Genomic DNA, 19,133 nt, shown 5'->3' on the forward strand with positions numbered 1-19,133 from the left:
GTGTCAACTTTGTATTCGTTACAGCTCATAATATTGATTTTGACTTTTTTTAATTAGAATTAGATAAAAAATATGCATATTAAATTTGGGCATTTACTATCCTTTTTTTTATGCAAAAAAAAATGTTGTTAGATACCATCAACGACATTTTTTCATTAGCAGCGTCCATCGATCTCTCGCTATCATCAAAAGTTTTTGAGGGCACGGTCCCTCTCTACTTATAATTTTATAGCATCTGGTTGTTCGACAATATTCTCTTTTGTCTAAAAAAAATAGTAATTCATGCGAAAAAATGACTATCACTTGGTCTTAGAGTTTAAAAAAAATTATGGTCCGGTCCTCCAACTCCCTCCCGACCTAAGTTGCATTTATATTTTTTATAATTTCTTGAGCTCGAAATCCATAAGTACATATTAAGAAATAAAATTATATATTTTAATACTATAAAAATTTATTTGTTTATTCGCTATCCTGGACTTATTTTAAGCTGAAAAGGACCTTAATGCTTTCAGACCTATCTACTCTCCCTAAACACGGCATAGGCATGATCACAGGTCGAACGCAATGCGAGCTCGTGGAGTTCGGCTCTAATTTTTTAAATCTTATTAAAATAATGTACCAAAAAAAATTATAAATAAATATTCCTCCGTATGCAATAATTCAACGTCACATCCCACCACTTGAATAGCACTTGCTAACAACCTTATAAAAATTTCTCTCTCTCTCTCTCTCTCTCTCTCTCGAAATCTGCAAGAAAGTTCGACTAAAATCCCAGCTTTTTTTTTTTTTTAACTAGCACGATAAAGTTTCAACTCGGGTTTTTTCCATAGCCTCGTTTTTTTTTTGGTCTTGCTCCTTTGGATTCCTTCCGTGGAAAGAAATCTTTCGTCGCACATGTTATGATTGTCTGTCTACATCAAAATGACTAGGCCCTTGAAATTTTTGGATTCCTTCGGTGGAGCTTGCCCAAAGCCAAATTTTCTTTTTTTTAAAAAAAAAATAATTTTTATTTTTAGATAAATGAAGGCTAAAAGGAGCCAAACAATTTTTATTAATAAAGATAAAAAAAAATTACATCTCGACAGGAAGAGGCAGACCAGTTATAAAAATAAAGAGATGAATGGTAAGATGGATTAGAAAGACTGAACTCCAACTTTTGAAATCTTCCTTAAATCCATTGGTTTTTCATTGAAGTTCTTCAGAAGTTGTATTTCTAGGAATGCATATTAGAATAATACTAAGAATATAATGATTTCCCCATTCATCTAAATGCATATTAGAAGTTATGATGATATTTTGGTTATCAAATATAATTAAAATTTATTTTCTGATTTTGTTGACCGCGAACCGCCATTGTACAAAATAAATAAAAATATAATTAACATTGTGCATGTACCAGGCTACTTCAAAGCACTTGGCTTATGATGGACATCACTGGTGAAGTAGAAGGTGCAAATGAACTCAAATTGCAAGGATGGAGCTGGTTATCGATGCTCAACTTTGCGGACGGTAAAAGCTTGGCTGGACAGTTTGAAGAGCACTAGTCCTAATTAGGGCCCTGGGCCCCAGCCCATGAAAACCTCATAGGTTTTAGTTTACTTTTAGGCTCATAGGTTTTCAAGTTAGATCATGCAGAAACTAAAACCTCGTGATATTTGCCTTATGGTGGCAGAGTTGGAAGTTTGGTAGCTACACAGCCTCATCATTCACTCGTTAGTACTCGGCTACTAGCAAGCATGCTTTGCAGTTCGATAAACACCGTGCATGGCCGGTGCCTTCAATTAATATGGGCCATTGGATCTCTCCATAAGGGGTGTGATATTTGCATCGCAAATCACGTACCATGATAGGATAAACTGTCACTCCCCGAACCCAGCACCCAGATCCGGTACACGACCGGCCGTATGAGCTCTAGAGCAGTGCCCTAAAGATCATGCAAGGCCTATGATTAACAAAAATCCAACAAATCCACAATTAATTTAGTAATTCAAATAGACAAATCCGACATGTCCAGATAATCAATTTAGTTCATTTACAAAAGCTTTCAAATGTTTATCGACATCAAGGATAAACAAACTAGCTAGCTAATGACTGTGATACTTGCACTCTGCGCCCATCCCATCCAAATCTATGCATCCTGCAACTCTGATAAAAAGAAAGAAGAAAAGGGGGTGAGCTTTACAACCCAGTAAGAATCCCTACACATCCATACCAACATAATAGAAATATAAGTTTGAAAACCACGGCAAAATGATGCACACTTCATGAAATCATAAATCGGCTATCAAAAGACTCATGTAATCAATATAAGTTCGTACGTCAAACATCAATGAAAGTCCAGCCATACAAGAATGATATAGCATAGGATAGCTCATATATATTAATTATCGTGTTCATTTTTTTTTCTTCCCATTATATATTAACTTGATCCGGATCAATTATCTTGCCGACTTTGGGCCAAATTCCGGTCACGTTTCCAGCCCGTGATGGGACAAACCAATAGTGTCACACTTAGAGCCTGTGACGGGCAAACCAACATTGTCACACTTAGAACATGTGACGAGCAAGCAATAGTGTCACACTTAGAGCCTGTGACGGGCAAACCAACATTGTCACACTTAGAGCCTGTGACGGGCAAACCAACATTGTCACACTTAGAGCTTGTGACGGGCAAACCAATAATAATGAGACGGCCCAAAGTCAATGTTCATTTAATCAATTTCACATCCACACATCAATCCTTTTTTATTTACAACTATAGACTAATCCGGTCACGTTTCCAGCCCGTGACGGGACAACCAATATTAACAAGGTTAGTCTATAGCACCACATCCATAAATCCAATTATGCAAGTGTAGGTTATGCACATGCATACATCATAATATCAATCACAAGCCAACACAATCAAAATATAATTTAATATAAACTATTTTGATTTGTCTGGATCATAGCATATTAATTTAAATCATAGCATATTATACATATATAAGTATCAAAATATTTATATCATGCAGGATTGGCGTATAAGGATTCTTACTCTTTGTTGAAAAACTCAGACAGACTAAATACCCACCCTCACGACGATCTATGAATCGGAATCCGCAGAATCCTGCTCAACGTCCTCTTGTCCAACAAATTGTTCCCCTACAGAACCAAATCAATATTAAAAAATTATCTAAGATATATATATAAAAACCCAAAACTCTTTATGGTTCCTTTTAAAGGTCCACTAGTATCTAGTGCCCCAGGACTAATCAACAGTTTATGATCTTCCTATATTGAACAAGAGAGAAAACAAAGCAATAAAAGAGAGCAACGAGAGAGGGAGAAAAATAAAGAATTGTTCTCTCTCTTTCTCTTCCTTCCTTCTTCCCGTCAATAAAATAACAAAGAAGAGAAAGTTGGCGCTCTCTCTCTCTCTCTTTCTTCCTTCCTTCCTTCCTCTCGATTGGAGGGAAAACTCCATGGCGGCGGCCCATGGTCGGCACCGCCCCATGACCGACGGCCTCGGCAGTGCCGGCGATGCGCCATGGCCGGCAACGGCTGGCCGGAATGGAAGAGGAAAAGGTCGAACAGGGGCTCGGCTTCTCCATCAATCCGGCGGATTATCGGCCGTATTCCCAAAGGAACAATGGCCCTTAGACAAAGGAGAAGGAGGAGAAGGACCTTACCTCGTCTCCGGTGAGCTTCTCCGGCAAGCCCGACGGCGAACAACCCGAGTCTCTCACGGATCGCCTAGAACTTCAAATCTCTCTCCCCCTTTTTTTTTTTTTTTGAAAGGATCTCTCGGTTGGTGCCCTAAGAAGAGAGGGAGGAGGTCTTGGAAGAGGATTGGCCCAAAATAGTAGGGTTTGATCCCCCCCTAAATCTCTTCTTCCGGTGGATTCGGGAGGAGGGGAAAAATTCCCGAAACAGGGGAGGGAGGGCATTCAATCGGAAGACTCCCTCCCCTTTTTTTTTTCACGTGTTGGGCCGCCCTTGCTCAGAGGCCGGCCCAACTCAAACGTAGCCTTTACATAAACTATGGCCAACAACTCTTAGCACAAATATATCATGTTCGCCACTTCCAACAAGAAACGTATTTTAAGGAAAGCTCGAGATAAGCCATTGCTAAGTTGAGGAGCATCGTGTCTTCGAAGGAAAGAAATCTAATTCTTCTCCGGAAAAAAGGAAATCTATACTCGAAATAATAAAAATATAAACCAAGTGACGAGAGATCACAAAGTTGATTACGGGAGCCGAGACACCACGAGGGGGATCACCCCTCGCCGCGATTTTATTGCCAAAACATCGGCGTGCAATCTGGTCATTGTTTTATCAACTAATAACAGAAAAAAGTTAATGGTTATCGATTAATATAAAAGATCGCGTGTCCACTTTAAACTCGCTTTCCCGTGATGGGAGCCGTACGATCAGTGCAATCCACCATCGAGCGAGCGGTGGCCTCCAGCAATTTCCAGCCGTCCATCCTTCCACGTCGAGCGCCGGTACGAGGTTTTCCGAATCGTCGGCGGGAAACCGGCGGCGGCAGGAGGGATACTGGTTTGAAGCAAACGACGCCGCCATACCTAGCAAAATGAGATATACCAAATCTACCGACGGTGAGGGAAATTTTAACGGCGCCGAAGGGGCAACGCCGTTCCGTCGCGTTGTGAGCACCGCCTGTTCCAGACGAGGGACGAGTCTTGACCGCATGCTAATACATAACGCCGTTTGCCTATTATTTTGTAGTACGTTGAATTATATCTAATGTGGCAAGTTTTTGAAAACATTGTAACGGCCGTTTCATCGTTCAAAAAATAACATGTTCGGCGGTAAGTTGACGGGTGGTGAGAGATACTCGAAAGTTGTATTTAGCGGGTTCTATAAAAGGGCGGGGCCTGCTCTCTCTAGAGGGCGCACTTCCCTGTTTCTCGCCGTACTCCAATGCCAGTTCTCGGTTCCCGTAATCTCGACGCGTTCAAATCCCGCCATCTTTTCCTACTCCTGATCGCATCCTCGCCGTCGGTCCGGCGATTTACGCCGTGAACGCGATGTGGCGCCACCGCCGTCTCCAGGAGATGAAGCGCCTCTTCCGGTGCGTGGAGGCGCTCGCCGCCGTCCTCCTCCTCTCGTGGTCCTCCGCCCGCCTTGCCGCCGCTGCCCGCCTCTCCGGTGACCTCCTCCGTCGCCTCGCTGCCCTCCTCCTCAGTCCCCGCTTCGTCTTCCTCCTTGGCAACGCCATCGTCCTCGTCCTCTTCGCCAAGTCCGGCCACTCCTCTCCTTCCCGCGCCGCCGCCTCTTCCCCGGCCGGAGGCGGCGACATCTACGACGAGTTCGTCGACCGCCGGAGACAGATGATGCAGTGCTCGGCGGCGGAGGTGGTGTACGAGGACAAGAAGGTGTGCGTGGAGGGGCGAGCGTGCCGCAAGAGCCAGTCGGAGAGACTGGAGCGGGGTCCGATAGAGCCGGAGCTCCGGTGGTCGTGGACGGAGATCGAGGGTTCCGGCCCGAAACAGCCGCTGGCGTCGGAGGAGGATGCGGAGGAGTTCCGGCGTACGGTTGAGGCGTTTATAGCGAAGCAGCTGAGGTTCCACCGGCAGGAGTCCATGTCCACGGCCGTTGCCTCCTCCGCCGGAACAGCAGAACCAGATAAATAAATAATACCAGAAATTAAACTTAGAATGTTAAAATCCCTGTGTCGTTTTCTTTCCTGCTTATATTTCTCCATAAAATTTGTAGAAGCTGTAGATTGTTCAGAGAAAGTTTAATTTTGGAGAAAAATCTTGACATCATCGTCCCGAGGATGTTTTCGTAATTTCATGTCTTCTTATATTTTCTCGCGGGTGATTTTTTTATCATTTTTTCAAAGTTTTATTTTATTTTATTTTTATCAAAGCTTCCACGCCTGACGAGTTGGCGTCCAATTGGGGAAGCGCCATGTCTTCTCAAGATGCGAACCTAACTCGAACCGGGATTTGCCTGGTTCGGTCATTGTATTAAAAAAAAAAAACTCCATCTGCATGTATGATGAATAGCGGCAAGAGAACTTTGTGATCATTATGTCTCGACTCTAAACTCATCGCAGCTGACGAAAGCTCGATATTTGACATCTCAGCTGTAGAAGTGAGTTGAGGGCCAGCTTCAACCATGCCTAGCGTATTCTAAGAGTTGGCATCATCTTAATTGAGAATGACTCTATTATAGTAATTGGCTGGATTTAGAGACGAGTTAAGAAGGTGTATATGTACTCCCTGCTTCAGAATATATAGAATTCAGCAAAAGGATGCATCTTTTTTAGAGTGAGATATATTGAAAGGCAAACGGAGCAGCAAATTAGATAGTCTTTTTTATAGCCAATCATTCTACTGGGTGCTTTGAAGCAATGCGGCGTTGGCTCCAAAAGCTCTTAGGGGATCTATTGGTTTTTGAATTTTTTGAATGTAGAATGCATCTCCATGAGCTGTTCAAATATATTTGGCTATTTTTTTTAGCTTCATGACGAGGCGAATTGTTTGTTGAGGTATGTTGCTGCTAAATATTTAAAGCTGCTAATGTGAAAACGACCAGCCTTGGTTAGTAAGTGTCATCTGCGAACTCATTTGTCACCTCTGAACCCTCTTTAATTCCCACTGATCTATATACTCCTAAGATGTTCGTTTTATAAGGTCCACATCTGCTCTTATATTCCCAAACCCCACAAAAAAGCTAGGCTTCATCTGCGTTCGAGCGTTTACCATGCTTGTCTGTCTGTCCATGTCTTATCCATCATTTGCTTTTTTTGATAAATAAGTGGGAAAGGCCGCCATCCCAGTTCGAGTCTAAATCATGAGATTTATTTGTAGCATTCAAGAAGATTGATAGAACAAAGGAAGTGTTTAGTGCTCTTCCTTGTCCAGGCTCAGTTACCTGGTTGCAGATGGTGCTCTTCTCCCTTATCAGATTAACGCAGACATCATTAGTTTAGCTCTAAGTGGTCAATGCTGTGAACGATATGGGATTGTGATGCATTTCTAATTTAATATAGTAATAATGCAAAATGCCAATTACTTGTTCCACAAGTTGTGGTGCTTAACTGCTTACCTTTCCTTGTCTACACTTAATTTAAGAATGTATCATTAGAGCAAAAAAACTTAATTTAAGATAATAAATACATGGATCAAAATGATTTTCTTTCTTTATTTATAATTAAACTATGGATTTCTCAAAACCAAGCACAGTTTAGAGACTGCACCGTCATGTCGCCCTCTCTGAAATACCGCGCACCGGGGAAGCTCTAGTGTAACTATTATCTCTAATATTCTAGTTTCCATGGTGACATACTAATGGAGATCGATAAAGCAGCTTCTCTTTGCTCGTCCCTTTTCTCCGAGTCCACATTGATGCCCTCCCTTGGAAACTAGATTATGAGCTGGTTGTGGGTGGCTTATAACTAACAGGACTTCAACACCAGAAGAATTACCGCGATCTTTCCCTCAAACAATGCCTAGCTAGCAGTAGCAGGCCTTCCGAGCTTTATATGTTTTTTCCATCGACCCTTCTTTCCCTCTCTCTCTCCTCTCTTCTTTATGTTTCTAAATTCTCTAAGTGGTCCATGATTAAGAAAAGATGGGTTCAGCTTGCTCTAATGCAATTTTAGTGGAGGTGCATAAAGATGATGCTTTCCAAGGGGTGGGCCAATCGCGTTTTGGCTCGATTTGTTTGCTTGCAAATATATTGAGTTTTTCTTACCGTTTGATTTATCATATGTTTATTGAGTTGCATTTTTTTTTGGGTACACTAGCGACTCACACACAATCGGTGTGGGTGCAACCCGTAAAATCAGAAAAGAAAAGAAATGCAAAGGATATGGGACAAACATATGGTTCTTCCAAATAAAATCTCTCTTTGTGATAAGCCGTATAGGATGCAATCCAATCCGTAGCACTATTTTGCCTTTATATAAACATGAGTAGCCCAATGGAAGGCGGACTCACCCAAACTATGGATGTCATGGAGCAGCCACATCCCACCGATAGCTTGCCTCCAATCTTGAATCCACTCGATCACTGTGGTTGAGTCCCTTTCAAAAAAAATACACTCCGCGTCCAGCACTCACCTCGCATATGTGACACCCTTCCATTTGGCTCTGAGCTTGGCACCGATGACGGTCCGATCGAAGATCCGTCGACCCTCGGCCGCCACTAATCTGTCCTCTTGATCTCTGATAATAAATCCGGCACCGCTGCTGCTCCCTCCCTGATCACCGACGCTTCCGTCGAAGTTCACCTTAAAAAAACTAGGAGGTAGGGGCTCCAGGAGACGAGCGCAATATACCTGGACGCTGCAAGAGCAGAATAGGAACTTCAGATTTTTTTAGCTAACCCAAGAGACAACGACGCAATGATAATATGATATCAATGATCTCCATTGCATTCATCGACAACCTTGTTTCCTAAAGAGGATGGTCTAGTACTTAATTTTCCTCCTTTCTGGGCTCGTTTGGTTCGCAGGAAGCATTTTTTTTCCTAGGAACATGATTCCTGGGAAACAAATTCCTAGGAAGAGAATGCCTAGGAAAGTACTTTTGGCATGTTTGGTTGACCATGGGAAAGTGACAAATTTCCAATGTGCTTATGTTTGGTTGGCCATCCACTTTCCTAGGAAAGTTATATATAATTACTATTATGCCCTTAATAAAAATTAGGTTTTTAATGCCTCTTTAATGCTTCTTTAATGCTGAAGGGACTTTTTGGGAAAAAGTAAAAATGGAGTGATTCCCGCCTCATGGGAAAGTAACTTTCCCATGTTTCTCATGGGAAAGACTTTCCCATGAAATGTGGGAATCACATTCCCATGGGAATACAACTTTCCCTTCTCTCTCCTTTGAAAACTCCAACCAAACAAGAGGCATCTCATTACTTTTCCGTTGACCACACTTTCCCCCCTTCTTTTCCCGCGAACCAAACGAGCCCTCTATGTTTTTAACCCTACTCTCATGGTTGTCCTTTCATTAGGGTGAAACATTACCATCTTCTTCTTTTTTTTTTTTTTGTTTTTTTTTTAATGAGAAGGAGGGAGAAAATGCCATCTAAATTTATTTATTTATTTATTTATGATACTAAGGGAGGCAAAAACCACACAAAAATTTATTAAAAGAATTAGTAATTCCAGAGTGCTTAAGCAATGAGCAAATCAAGAATAATAAATGCTTGAACCATTTCTGACCAACTTCAACCAACATTAACTTACATTCCGAGCAATTTCGGTATACATTTAGAGCTTCGGCACACATCCACTTTCTTTTTACGTAAGAATGGTTTGCTCTCACGAAGATCTGACAAAAGCACAATTTATTATGACTTCCATCTCAACCATCTAACAGAAAAAAGTCGCATAAATTCTGTGACACGAGGGCGAATTAAATATTCTTGGAAAGTTGTGAAAAACGGTTGTGATCATTTCTTGGATTATTTTTAACGACTTTGATAAATGCCAAAACTACGAGTTGCGTTCCAAGAATTAAAGGTAGGCACGGTTGGGAAAGATTGACCAACAAATAGAATCCAACAATTTTTACATTATTAAATGCGGAAATGCACGTCCTCGGAGCATATGCCAAAAATATCTCTTCCCTGTTTCCGCTTCAAAAAATGCCATCGCAAGGTTGTCAGGTTCTAAGATTGGCCGATGCTGGGCTCTGCCCGCAGGCCAAAAATCTCACATTATGCCCAACCATTGCACTCCCCACCGTGCTACGTAATAAAACAGAGCTGTCAGTCCTGAACCCATTCTAACAGCTGTCCACTTTCCCCAGGGAAAAAACCCTTTCTTTGTATTTGAGTTTTGTCTCCGCACCCGAGGATGCTCACCTGTCTGCTACCAAGGTGGTAGCACAGATGAAACATAGCATTGGCTTTCACTAGGATACGTAGCCCAGGTTGCCCAGGTTTGAAACATGCGAGCGTTGATTAAATTTGAAAATCGGATACCCTATGCCTGGATGCTGCTGGTGGGAGTGCCACTGGTCCGCTAGTATTGAGATGGCGCTGGGATGACATACTCACATGTGGGTATTGATCCCAATAAAGAGAGTCCACGGGTCGGAGAGGGTACGCGGAAACTTGCGGCTTGCATCAAACATTTTCTAGTGGAAGGGGAGCTCAGTGGGGGCTGCTATGCGGATGAGGTTCTCCTCTCCCCTCCTATTTTTCAACCAAAAAAAAAAAAGCCACCATCGCCTCACATGGTCGCATGGGATCCAACCAAATACCATCGACCTAGATTGACATCGGACAGAGATTTGGAAAAAAAGTGAGGACTCGTGCAAGTATTTAGTTTTATATCGGTTATTCATCCAAAAAGATATTAGATATTTATGTAAAATTAAGAAATCAAAAAATACTATAAAAAAAATTGCAAGGACCGTGCTGGTGTGCTGTCCTACATTGATATTGGTTATTCACCGGTTGGCGTGGCTCATGACCAAAAGTGGTTTCAATGGTCCGCAATCTAATAAGTGATTTTATTTTATTTGTTTATCTTTTAATTTTTAGCAAACACATTCCGAAAGCAAAGGCAGATCAGGAGAAATTGCTAAGAATTCCAAGGAGATTTTCGAATGTGATGTGCTGTACAGGGATGGTTTATTATGTTATTTAATCCATGGACAGCCTAGGTACACACTGTAAAAAACCCAGAAAAAAAAAAAAGAGGTTAACGGGCCAACCCGAAAAGACCGGACCCGTATCCCTCTTATGATCGTGCCCTAGGCACGATCGTGGAAGAGGAGGTTGCAAAGGGGGGAGGCGGCGGCGTGAGGGGAGGCCGGTCGTCGGGGGAGGCGACTCGCCGGAGGAGACCGAGATCCGGCCGGCCGCGAGGGAAGCTCCAAGCCTTTCTCTTCCCTTCAGTGAAGATCCTCCACAGCTTGGGATCCGAGGATTTCTCAAGGCTTTCTCTCCGATTTCTCGCCGGAAAGATCGCCGGAACACCCCCATCAGACCGAGGTAAGCATGGCTCAGCCCCTGTGTTTCCTTTGCTAGGGTTAGGGATGTGTTGGATTGGGGATTTGGCCGGTGAATCATCGGAGAAGAGTTCGAAACAGGGTACCCCTGTTTCGGCCTCTTCTTTCCGGTTGTTGCCGTCGCCGGCCGCCGGGATTGGCCGGGATCCATAGTGTTGAGCATCGATCGGGTTGTATGGAGATGGGTGAGGGATTTCTAGGGTTTTAGTGGGGATGGGGATGGTGGACCGAGGGCGTCCCGCACGGTTCCACCTCCTTCTCTCCCTCTTGCGTCGGCTGGCCACCGGCGGCGACGGTGACGGCGGTTGAGGGCCACTGGGGTTGCTGTCGAGTGGGGGCCGAGCCACTGTTAGGAGGGCTTCCGGTGGATGTTTGGAGGAGGGGAAGAGTGGTTCTTCCATGGATAAAAGAGGAAGGGGGAAGGGAGGAGAGAAGTCCTGTCGAGATTGGAGAAGGGGGAGGAAATCATGCATGTTCTTGGGAGGAAGAAGAAGAAGAGATAGAAGAGGAGATCTCTTCTTCTCTCTTCCCCTTGTCCGGCCACCATCGGCGGCGACTGCAACAGTGGCGGCCGGTGATGGTTCGGCCAGTGGTGTTGTCGGGTTGGGAAAGGAGAGGGCACAGCCACCATGGCTGTTGCCCTTGGATCAAAAAGATTTGAGGGAGGGAGATGTACTCCCAACCATGAAGAGAGAGGAATCATCCCTTTATGTTGGTCTCTTTACCGGGACCGGCTATCGTCGCCGGCGTGGCTGCGGCTGCGGCCACGGCTGGCAATGACATAGGCCAATGGTACAAGGTGGGAGTCGGGCCACCCCGACTGCCCTAGATCTAGAGGGATTGAGATGTTTGGGGACCTGGTGATGGACCCCATAGTAGATGTGAATTATGGTTTAGAATATTTAAATATTAAATAATTTATTTGTGATTTATAATTGATGTTGTAGAGGAAGAGTCGGCGGTGCCAGGAGATTTTGATCAGGGGACTCAGCACCCCAGCGCGTAGGTTGTGATTCGGATCTGTGCTTGTGTCAGTCCACAAATTTCAGTAAGAATCCCTACATCTGAGCACTTCTATACATATATTTGATTTATTGTTGGATTTATTTCATAATTATGTTGTTATTGTTTTATGAGTTGATGCGATATCTATGAGGCGAATTTATATCAACATATTTTCATAATTATGTTGTTATTGTTTTATGAGCTGATACGAAACCTTTGAGGCGTGCATTGTGTTTATAATGAAAATATTGAGATAAATTCATTTGGGAAGCAATAACATATTTTTGAGAATTTATGAAAAAATATGTGATGTGATGAAATTGTGATTAAACATGTAAAACTAGACATGTAATGTGGGTTGGACTAACCTTGTCATGAGATAGCCTCTACGAGCTTATGCGTAGGATAGCTGCCACGAGCTTATGCGTAGGATAGCCTCTACGAGCTTATGCGTAGGATAGCCTCCACGGGCTTACGCGTGGGATAGCCTCTACGAGCTTATGCGTAGGATAGCCTCCACGGGCTTACGTGTGGGATAGCTGCCACGAGCTTATGCGTGGGATTTGTGCAGTCTTGGACTGGGTCATGAACTTGGTTAGTCCAACGCCAGAAGTGAAAATCTGAAGACTTGGGAATCAGAGTATAACGTGAATGGATCACATAATGTGAAAAAGGATTTGTGTATATGTACTAATTATATACACTTGTTGTTTGTTGAGCTTTTGAAATGATGAAATGACATATATTTTGATGCATTGATTATTTTATGATTTTTACTGTGTGTGGCTGTTGGGATTCTTACTGGGCTGGAAAAGCTCATACTACACTTCCATTTTTTTTCAGAGGCACTGGATTTGTAGAGACCATTGGGTGGGACGAGAAATCAGATCAGCATGGAGTCTGATTGCTGGATAGATAGAAGTTAATCTATCTTTTAGCGCAGAGTGCGAGTATGAGAGTCATTAGTTGCTTAGTCTATTTTGATATCAATGAATATTGAAAGCTTTTGTAAATGAACCAATTTGATTATCTGGTCATGTTGGATTTATATATTTGATTTAAGTGATTAACTGTGGAATTATCGAATTGTTGTTTATCTTAGGCCTTGCATGATCTTTAGGGCACTACTCTAGGGCTCATGCGGCCGGTCGCGTGCCGGACCCGGGTGATGGGTCCGGGGCGTGACAGAGTGGTATCAGAGCTTAAGGTTAAGATATCCTGAGGTTTAGGTTCAAGTCAGTGTGAGTGGAGAATTATGATAGAAAAACTATCAGAGATTTGGTTTATAATCACTTGAGATTGTAACAAGAATGATATTATAATCTAAGGTTTAAGACTACTAGGGACTGTGGCATTAGTGGCATTAAAGTTTGAGGTTTAACATTATTGAAAAATGTGACCAGTTGGAATCTGAGCATATGTTTAAGATCACTAGGGATCGTGACAGAAATATATCATAGTTTAAGGTTATGATCACTTTGGACATGACAATTAAATTCAGTGTTTAAGCTGTAAGATCACTGGGCATTGTGATAAAATGCATGCATCAGTTTGGTTTTCGATGCATACGGAAGGAAAGTATAAATTGTCTTTGATCATGATAAGAGAGGTTTGACCTAAGATAAGTGTAGGTCAACAATGGCATATCGAGTATACCATGTTCAGATATTATTTAAATGATTTGAAAGTTCAAATTTGATGTGGGTTTTGATGTGATCATACTTTTGGTTTTGCTGCTAATTATTAGAGTGGGATTTGTACGTTGATTTAGTATTGGAGTAAGCTAAGGAGATTTCATAATATTGAAAGGAACGTTCTTCGAAGTTGAAAATGTATGTGGATTATATCTGGTGTTGGCATGTTGGATATTGCAAATAGGTCTATTTCCTATGGATGTATTTGATTATTTTGAGGCCATAGAGTATGCATATTGATGGGAGAATTCTAATTATTTGAATTCTCATGTTTGGATTGAGCTACTGGATTTTACTTATAATTGTAGAAGACTATTTGATGTGTTAATTTAAAACTCAAGCCTAGGTTTAAGATTTGAGCAGGGATCTTTTGTCATTGTTGATGAAGCTACTAATAAATGTCATATTGAGTAGAGACTTCGGTCATGAGATGCTTACATGAATTATCATATATAGCATTGTTGATGGATGTTAAGAATCTTGGTGAAGAAAGATCTGGAGGTTGATAGAGTTAATTCCTACTCATAGTGATATTGGCTCAACAGTTCTAACCTATTGAATTTGAAGTAAATTCTGTTGGAAGGAAAATCAATGTAGATTTTCTGATTAAATTGCTAAGGGAATACAAGAATTACCCCTTTAAATTAAACCTAGATATTTTTGGATTCTAAAAAGGTTGTGGAGATCATTAGTGACCTTAAACTTGACTAAAGGATTGGGGGTTAGTTATGGTATGTACACTCTATATAAATTGAGGACAAAAAGATTTAGAGGTTTTGCTCTAGTTCTACTTGAAAATTTAAAATTGGATTTTCTTAGTCTCGATGCAAAGTGATACTTTGGTTAGAAATCATTTTGTGACTTTAGAGAATTAAATGAATTAAATCAGAGTGTGCAGCGGAAGTGTGGTGGTTTGACTTATTTTGAAACTGGTTAAGATCATTAATATTTGATCTAAAAGGCATTATGATGAAATACTTGAGTTAGTTTCAGGAGAATGTTGTTGATTCTATGGATCTCTTATTTGTTGGAATGATGTGGGAGAAAGAAAAGAAAAATGATTATAGAATATTAAGAGCATTTGATACTAAAGATTTCTCCTATTTCTGTCAAGCCAATTATGATCTCTGTGTAGAATCAAGAGAAATTAATTTCTTGGGATATAATTATGGCATTTTAATCTAAGGTTGGGAGTTTGGAATTCTTTTGAAGGAGATCAAAAGAACTTACTATGTGTGGTAAATAAAAAGGATCAAGTTTTGAAATGCTGTGATTTTTGTATGTCAAAATCTTGTGAGTAGGTACTCCGAGAGGGAGACTACTTGAGATCTCGGGGATGATATAACGGATGCATATTTTTAAAGTTTGAGGCTTCAAGTAAGTTAATTTCGAGGACGAAATTTTTTTTAAGGGAGAGAGAATGTAAAAAACCCAGAAAAAAAAGAGGTTAACGGGCCGGCCCGAAAAGACCGGACCCGTATCCCTCTTATGATTGTGCCCTAGGCACGATCGTGGAAGAGGAGGTTGCAAAGGGGGGAGGCGGCGGCGTGAGGGGAGGCCGGTCGTCGGGGGAGGCGACTCGCCGGAGGAGACCGAGATCCGGCCGGCCGCGAGGGAAGCTCCAAGCCTTTCTCTTCCCTTCGGTGAAGATCCTCCACAGCTTGGGATCCGAGGATTTTCTCAAGGCTTTCTCTCCGATTTCTCGCCGGAAAGATCGCCGGAACACCCCCATCAGACCGAGGTAAGCATGGCTCGGCCCTTGTGTTTCCTTTGCTAGGGTTAGGGATGTGTTGGATTGGGGATTTGGCCGGTGAATCATCGGAGAAGAGTTCGAAACAGGGTACCCCTGTTTCGGCCTCTTCTTTCCGGTTGTTGCCGTCGCCGGCCGCCGGGATTGGCCGGGATCCATAGTGTTGAGCATCGATCGGGTTGTATGGAGATGGGTGAGGGATTTCTAGGGTTTTAGTGGGGATGGGGATGGTGGACCGAGGGCGTCCCGCACGGTTCCACCTCCTTCTCTCCCTCTTGCGTCGGCTGGCCACCGGCGGCGACGGTGACGGCGGTCGAGGGCCACTGGGGTTGCTGTCGAGTGGGGGCCGAGCCACTGTTAGGAGGGCTTCCGGTGGATGTTTGGAGGAGGGGAAGAGTGGTTCTTCCGTGGATGAAAGAGGAAGGGGGAAGGGAGGAGAGAAGTCCTATCGAGATTGGAGAAGGGGGAGGAAATCATGCATGTTCTTGGGAGGAAGAAGAAGAAGAGATAGAAGAGGAGATCTCTTCTTCTCTCTTCCCCTTGTCCGGCCACCATCGGCGGCGACTGCAACAGTGGCGGCCGGCGATGGTTCGGCCAGTGGTGTTGTCGGGTTGGGGAAGGAGAGGGCACAGCCACCATGGCTGTTGCCCTTGGATCAAAAAGATTTGAGGGAGGGAGATGTACTCCCAACCATGAAGAGAGAGGAATCATCCCTTTATGTTGGTCTCTTTACCGGGACCGGCTATCGTCGCCGGCGTGGCTGCGGCTGCGGCCACGGCTGGCAATGACATAGGCCAATGGTACAAGGTGGGAGTCGGGCCACCCCGACTGCCCTAGATCTAGAGGGATTGAGATGTTTGGGGACCTGGTGATGGACCCCATAGTAGATGTGAATTATGGTTTAGAATATTTAAATATTAAATAATTTATTTGTGATTTATAATTGATGTTGTAGAGGAAGAGTCGGCGGTGCCAGGAGATTTTGATCAGGGGACTCAGCACCCCAGCGCGTAGGTTGTGATTCGGATCTGTGCTTGTGTCAGTCCACAAATTTCAGTAAGAATCCCTACATCTGAGCACTTCTATACATATATTTGATTTATTGTTGGATTTATTTCATAATTATGTTGTTATTGTTTTATGAGTTGATGCGATATCTATGAGGCGAATTTATATCAACATATTTTCATAATTATGTTGTTATTGTTTTATGAGCTGATACGAAACCTTTGAGGCGTGCATTGTGTTTATAATGAAAATATTGAGATAAATTCATTTGGGAAGCAATAACATATTTTTGATAATTTATGAAAAAATATGTGATGTGATGAAATTGTGATTAAACATGTAAAACTAGACATGTAATGTGGGTTGGACTAACCTTGTCATGAGATAGCCTCTACGAGCTTATGCGTAGGATAGCTGCCACGAGCTTATGCGTGGGATAGCCTCTACGAGCTTATGCGTAGGATAGCCTCCACGGGCTTACGCGTGGGATAGCCTCTACGAGCTTATGCGTAGGATAGCCTCCACGGGCTTACGCGTGGGATAGCTGCCACGAGCTTATGCGTGGGATTTGTGCAGTCTTGGACTGGGTCATGAACTTGGTTAGTCCAACGCCAGAAGTGAAAATCTGAAGACTTGGGAATCAGAGTATAACGTGAATGGATCACATAATGTGAAAAAGGATTTGTGTATATGTACTAATTATATACACTTGTTGTTTGTTGAGCTTTTGAAATGATGAAATGACATATATTTTGATGCATTGATTATTTTATGATTTTTACTGTGTGTGGCTGTTGGGATTCTTACTGGGCTGGAAAAGCTCATACTACACTTCCATTTTTTTTTCAGAGGCACTGGATTTGTAGAGACCATTGGGTGGGACGAGAAATCAGATCAGCATGGAGTCTGATTGCTGGATAGATAGAAGTTAATCTATTTTTTAGCGCAGAGTGCGAGTATGAGAGTCATTAGTTGCTTAGTCTATTTTGATATCAATGAATATCGAAAGCTTTTGTAAATGAACCAATTTGATTATCTGGTCATGTTGGATTTATATATTTGATTTAAGTGATTAACTGTGGAATTATCGAATTATTGTTTATCTTAGGCCTTGCATGATCTTTAGGGCACTGCTCTAGGGCTCATGCGGCCGGTCGCGTGCCGGACCCGGATGATGGGTCCGGGGCGTGACACACACTTGCAGAATTCATTCTTGCAAGAGGATGTAGCCATAACTCTAATTTTTTTTAACAAAATTGAAAAATAGAAAAAATTGATTAATGACTTAAAATTATCGTTTGGTCATGCAATCTTAAATTTTCAAATTCCAATGCTACGTCTATTTTTCAACGACCAACTTCTAATGCTACTTGGCTTCGAACCCTTGCTACGAGCTATTAATAAAAAAGAAAAGCACAAAGCAACGAGGAGAAGATGAAATATCTTCCATTGAATTGTATACGAACTGCTTGTTTGCAGTAGTATATGTAAGGTGTATATATAAGCCCAATTATAACAGATTTTGAGCATAATAACAACTGCATCAATATTACAAACTGGTTACATTAATACAAAACTTGATAATCTTTTACATTCACTCTATACGTGTGCAGTGGAGGATGCCTGTATTGCCTTGTATTATATACAACATAGAAAATTTGGTATCCTAGGAATGAAAGAACTTATAAAGAGAAGCATATCGCACCTCTCTACTCTCTAGTAAGGCCCACTCTACTTCATTCGCTAGTCAGAGACCTCCTCCTCCTCCTCCCGGATTGTTTTAAGAACAATTTTGATGGTGAGGTGCTGAAATTGGCGTCCGGTTCTACATGCTACGTCGAAAGATTTACCTGCATGCTCCTTTTTTTTTTTTTTTTTTTTTTTGCTAAAGAAAAGGGGTAGGGGGGAAGGAAGGGACAAGCCCACCCCCGCGTAGCAGCCCCACTGGGCCCCCGCCCCGCCAGAAGAATGTTCGATGCGGGCAGAAATGGCCATGTGTTGGGCACCCCGACCGGTTTTACTCATACCCTCCCCACCCGTAGACCCGGCTCAGCTACTCTTTTGAGCTCTGGCTCGAGTTCCACGTGTGAGTACGTCACACCCGGCACCACCCCGGCTACTAGCGGTTCAAGAGCGGTCCTACACCACAAGTCCAAGCAGTGGCCAAAGTAGTGAGCTCCGGTCCACAATTTAATCGTCGCCGCAGCGATTCGAACTTGGGACCTTGTGGTTAGAATTGCTGCCCAGTACCACTAGGCTACCATATTGGTGGCAAGCGGCCTGGGAAACCTACGTGTACTTGTTATTCTAAAAGGACACTCTGACACGGTAATGCTTTAATTAATGGCTCGCCATTAGTACCCATCAACCTTCTCCTATGCTTTACGAAATTGGGTACTTTAAAAGATTCCCTTTCTTAGCTCCAAGCGTATCTTGTACATCCAAACTGCCTTATCTTCTAAGGATAAGGGAGTATTTTTACCTCCCATGCTGTCTTATTTTGTACAACCAAACTCCAAAAAAAAAAAAAAAGAGAGGAAAAAATGTTCAACCTCTACAAATGTGGATAGGCATAAATAAGACACTGAAAAAGGGATCCATGCTCTCAATGATAAACTAAACTGGCTTCAATCCTTTCCACAGTGAGTCTCTAATAGTCCCAAATATCCATCCATTATTAGGCATAGACTGA

At 42.6% G+C, this 19,133-nt stretch overlaps 1 protein-coding gene and 1 long non-coding RNA gene across 2 annotated transcripts; one reads left to right on the forward strand and one right to left on the reverse strand.

Annotated features, from left to right (window-relative positions):
* Positions 1 to 1,967: 1,967 nt before the first annotated feature.
* LOC103703747 (uncharacterized) lies at positions 1,968 to 4,012 on the reverse strand. Its single transcript, XR_005512287.3, has 3 exons — positions 3,672 to 4,012; positions 3,038 to 3,144; positions 1,968 to 2,145 (listed from the first exon to the last, which is right to left on the reverse strand). It is a non-coding gene; the product is annotated as an uncharacterized LOC103703747 (long non-coding RNA).
* An 875-nt stretch (positions 4,013 to 4,887) lies between these two features.
* Positions 4,888 to 5,774, forward strand: LOC103703838 (uncharacterized). The gene has a single exon (XM_008786856.5). It carries the CDS (start codon positions 5,034 to 5,036, stop codon positions 5,637 to 5,639), a length of 606 nt encoding a protein of 201 aa, XP_008785078.3. The 5' UTR covers positions 4,888 to 5,033; the 3' UTR covers positions 5,640 to 5,774.
* Positions 5,775 to 19,133: the final 13,359 nt, after the last annotated feature.

Source organism: Phoenix dactylifera, chromosome 7 (genome assembly GCF_051530095.1).
Source record: "Phoenix dactylifera cultivar Ajwa chromosome 7, Ajwa_hap1_PhDact_Kaust_v1.1, whole genome shotgun sequence".
NCBI classification, from domain to species: domain Eukaryota; kingdom Viridiplantae; phylum Streptophyta; class Magnoliopsida; order Arecales; family Arecaceae; genus Phoenix; species Phoenix dactylifera.

Coding starts and splice junctions, on each gene's coding strand:
- LOC103703838 (XM_008786856.5), top strand. CDS start 5,034: ATGTGGCGCCACCGCCGTCTCCAGGAGATGAAGCGCCTCTTCCGGTGC.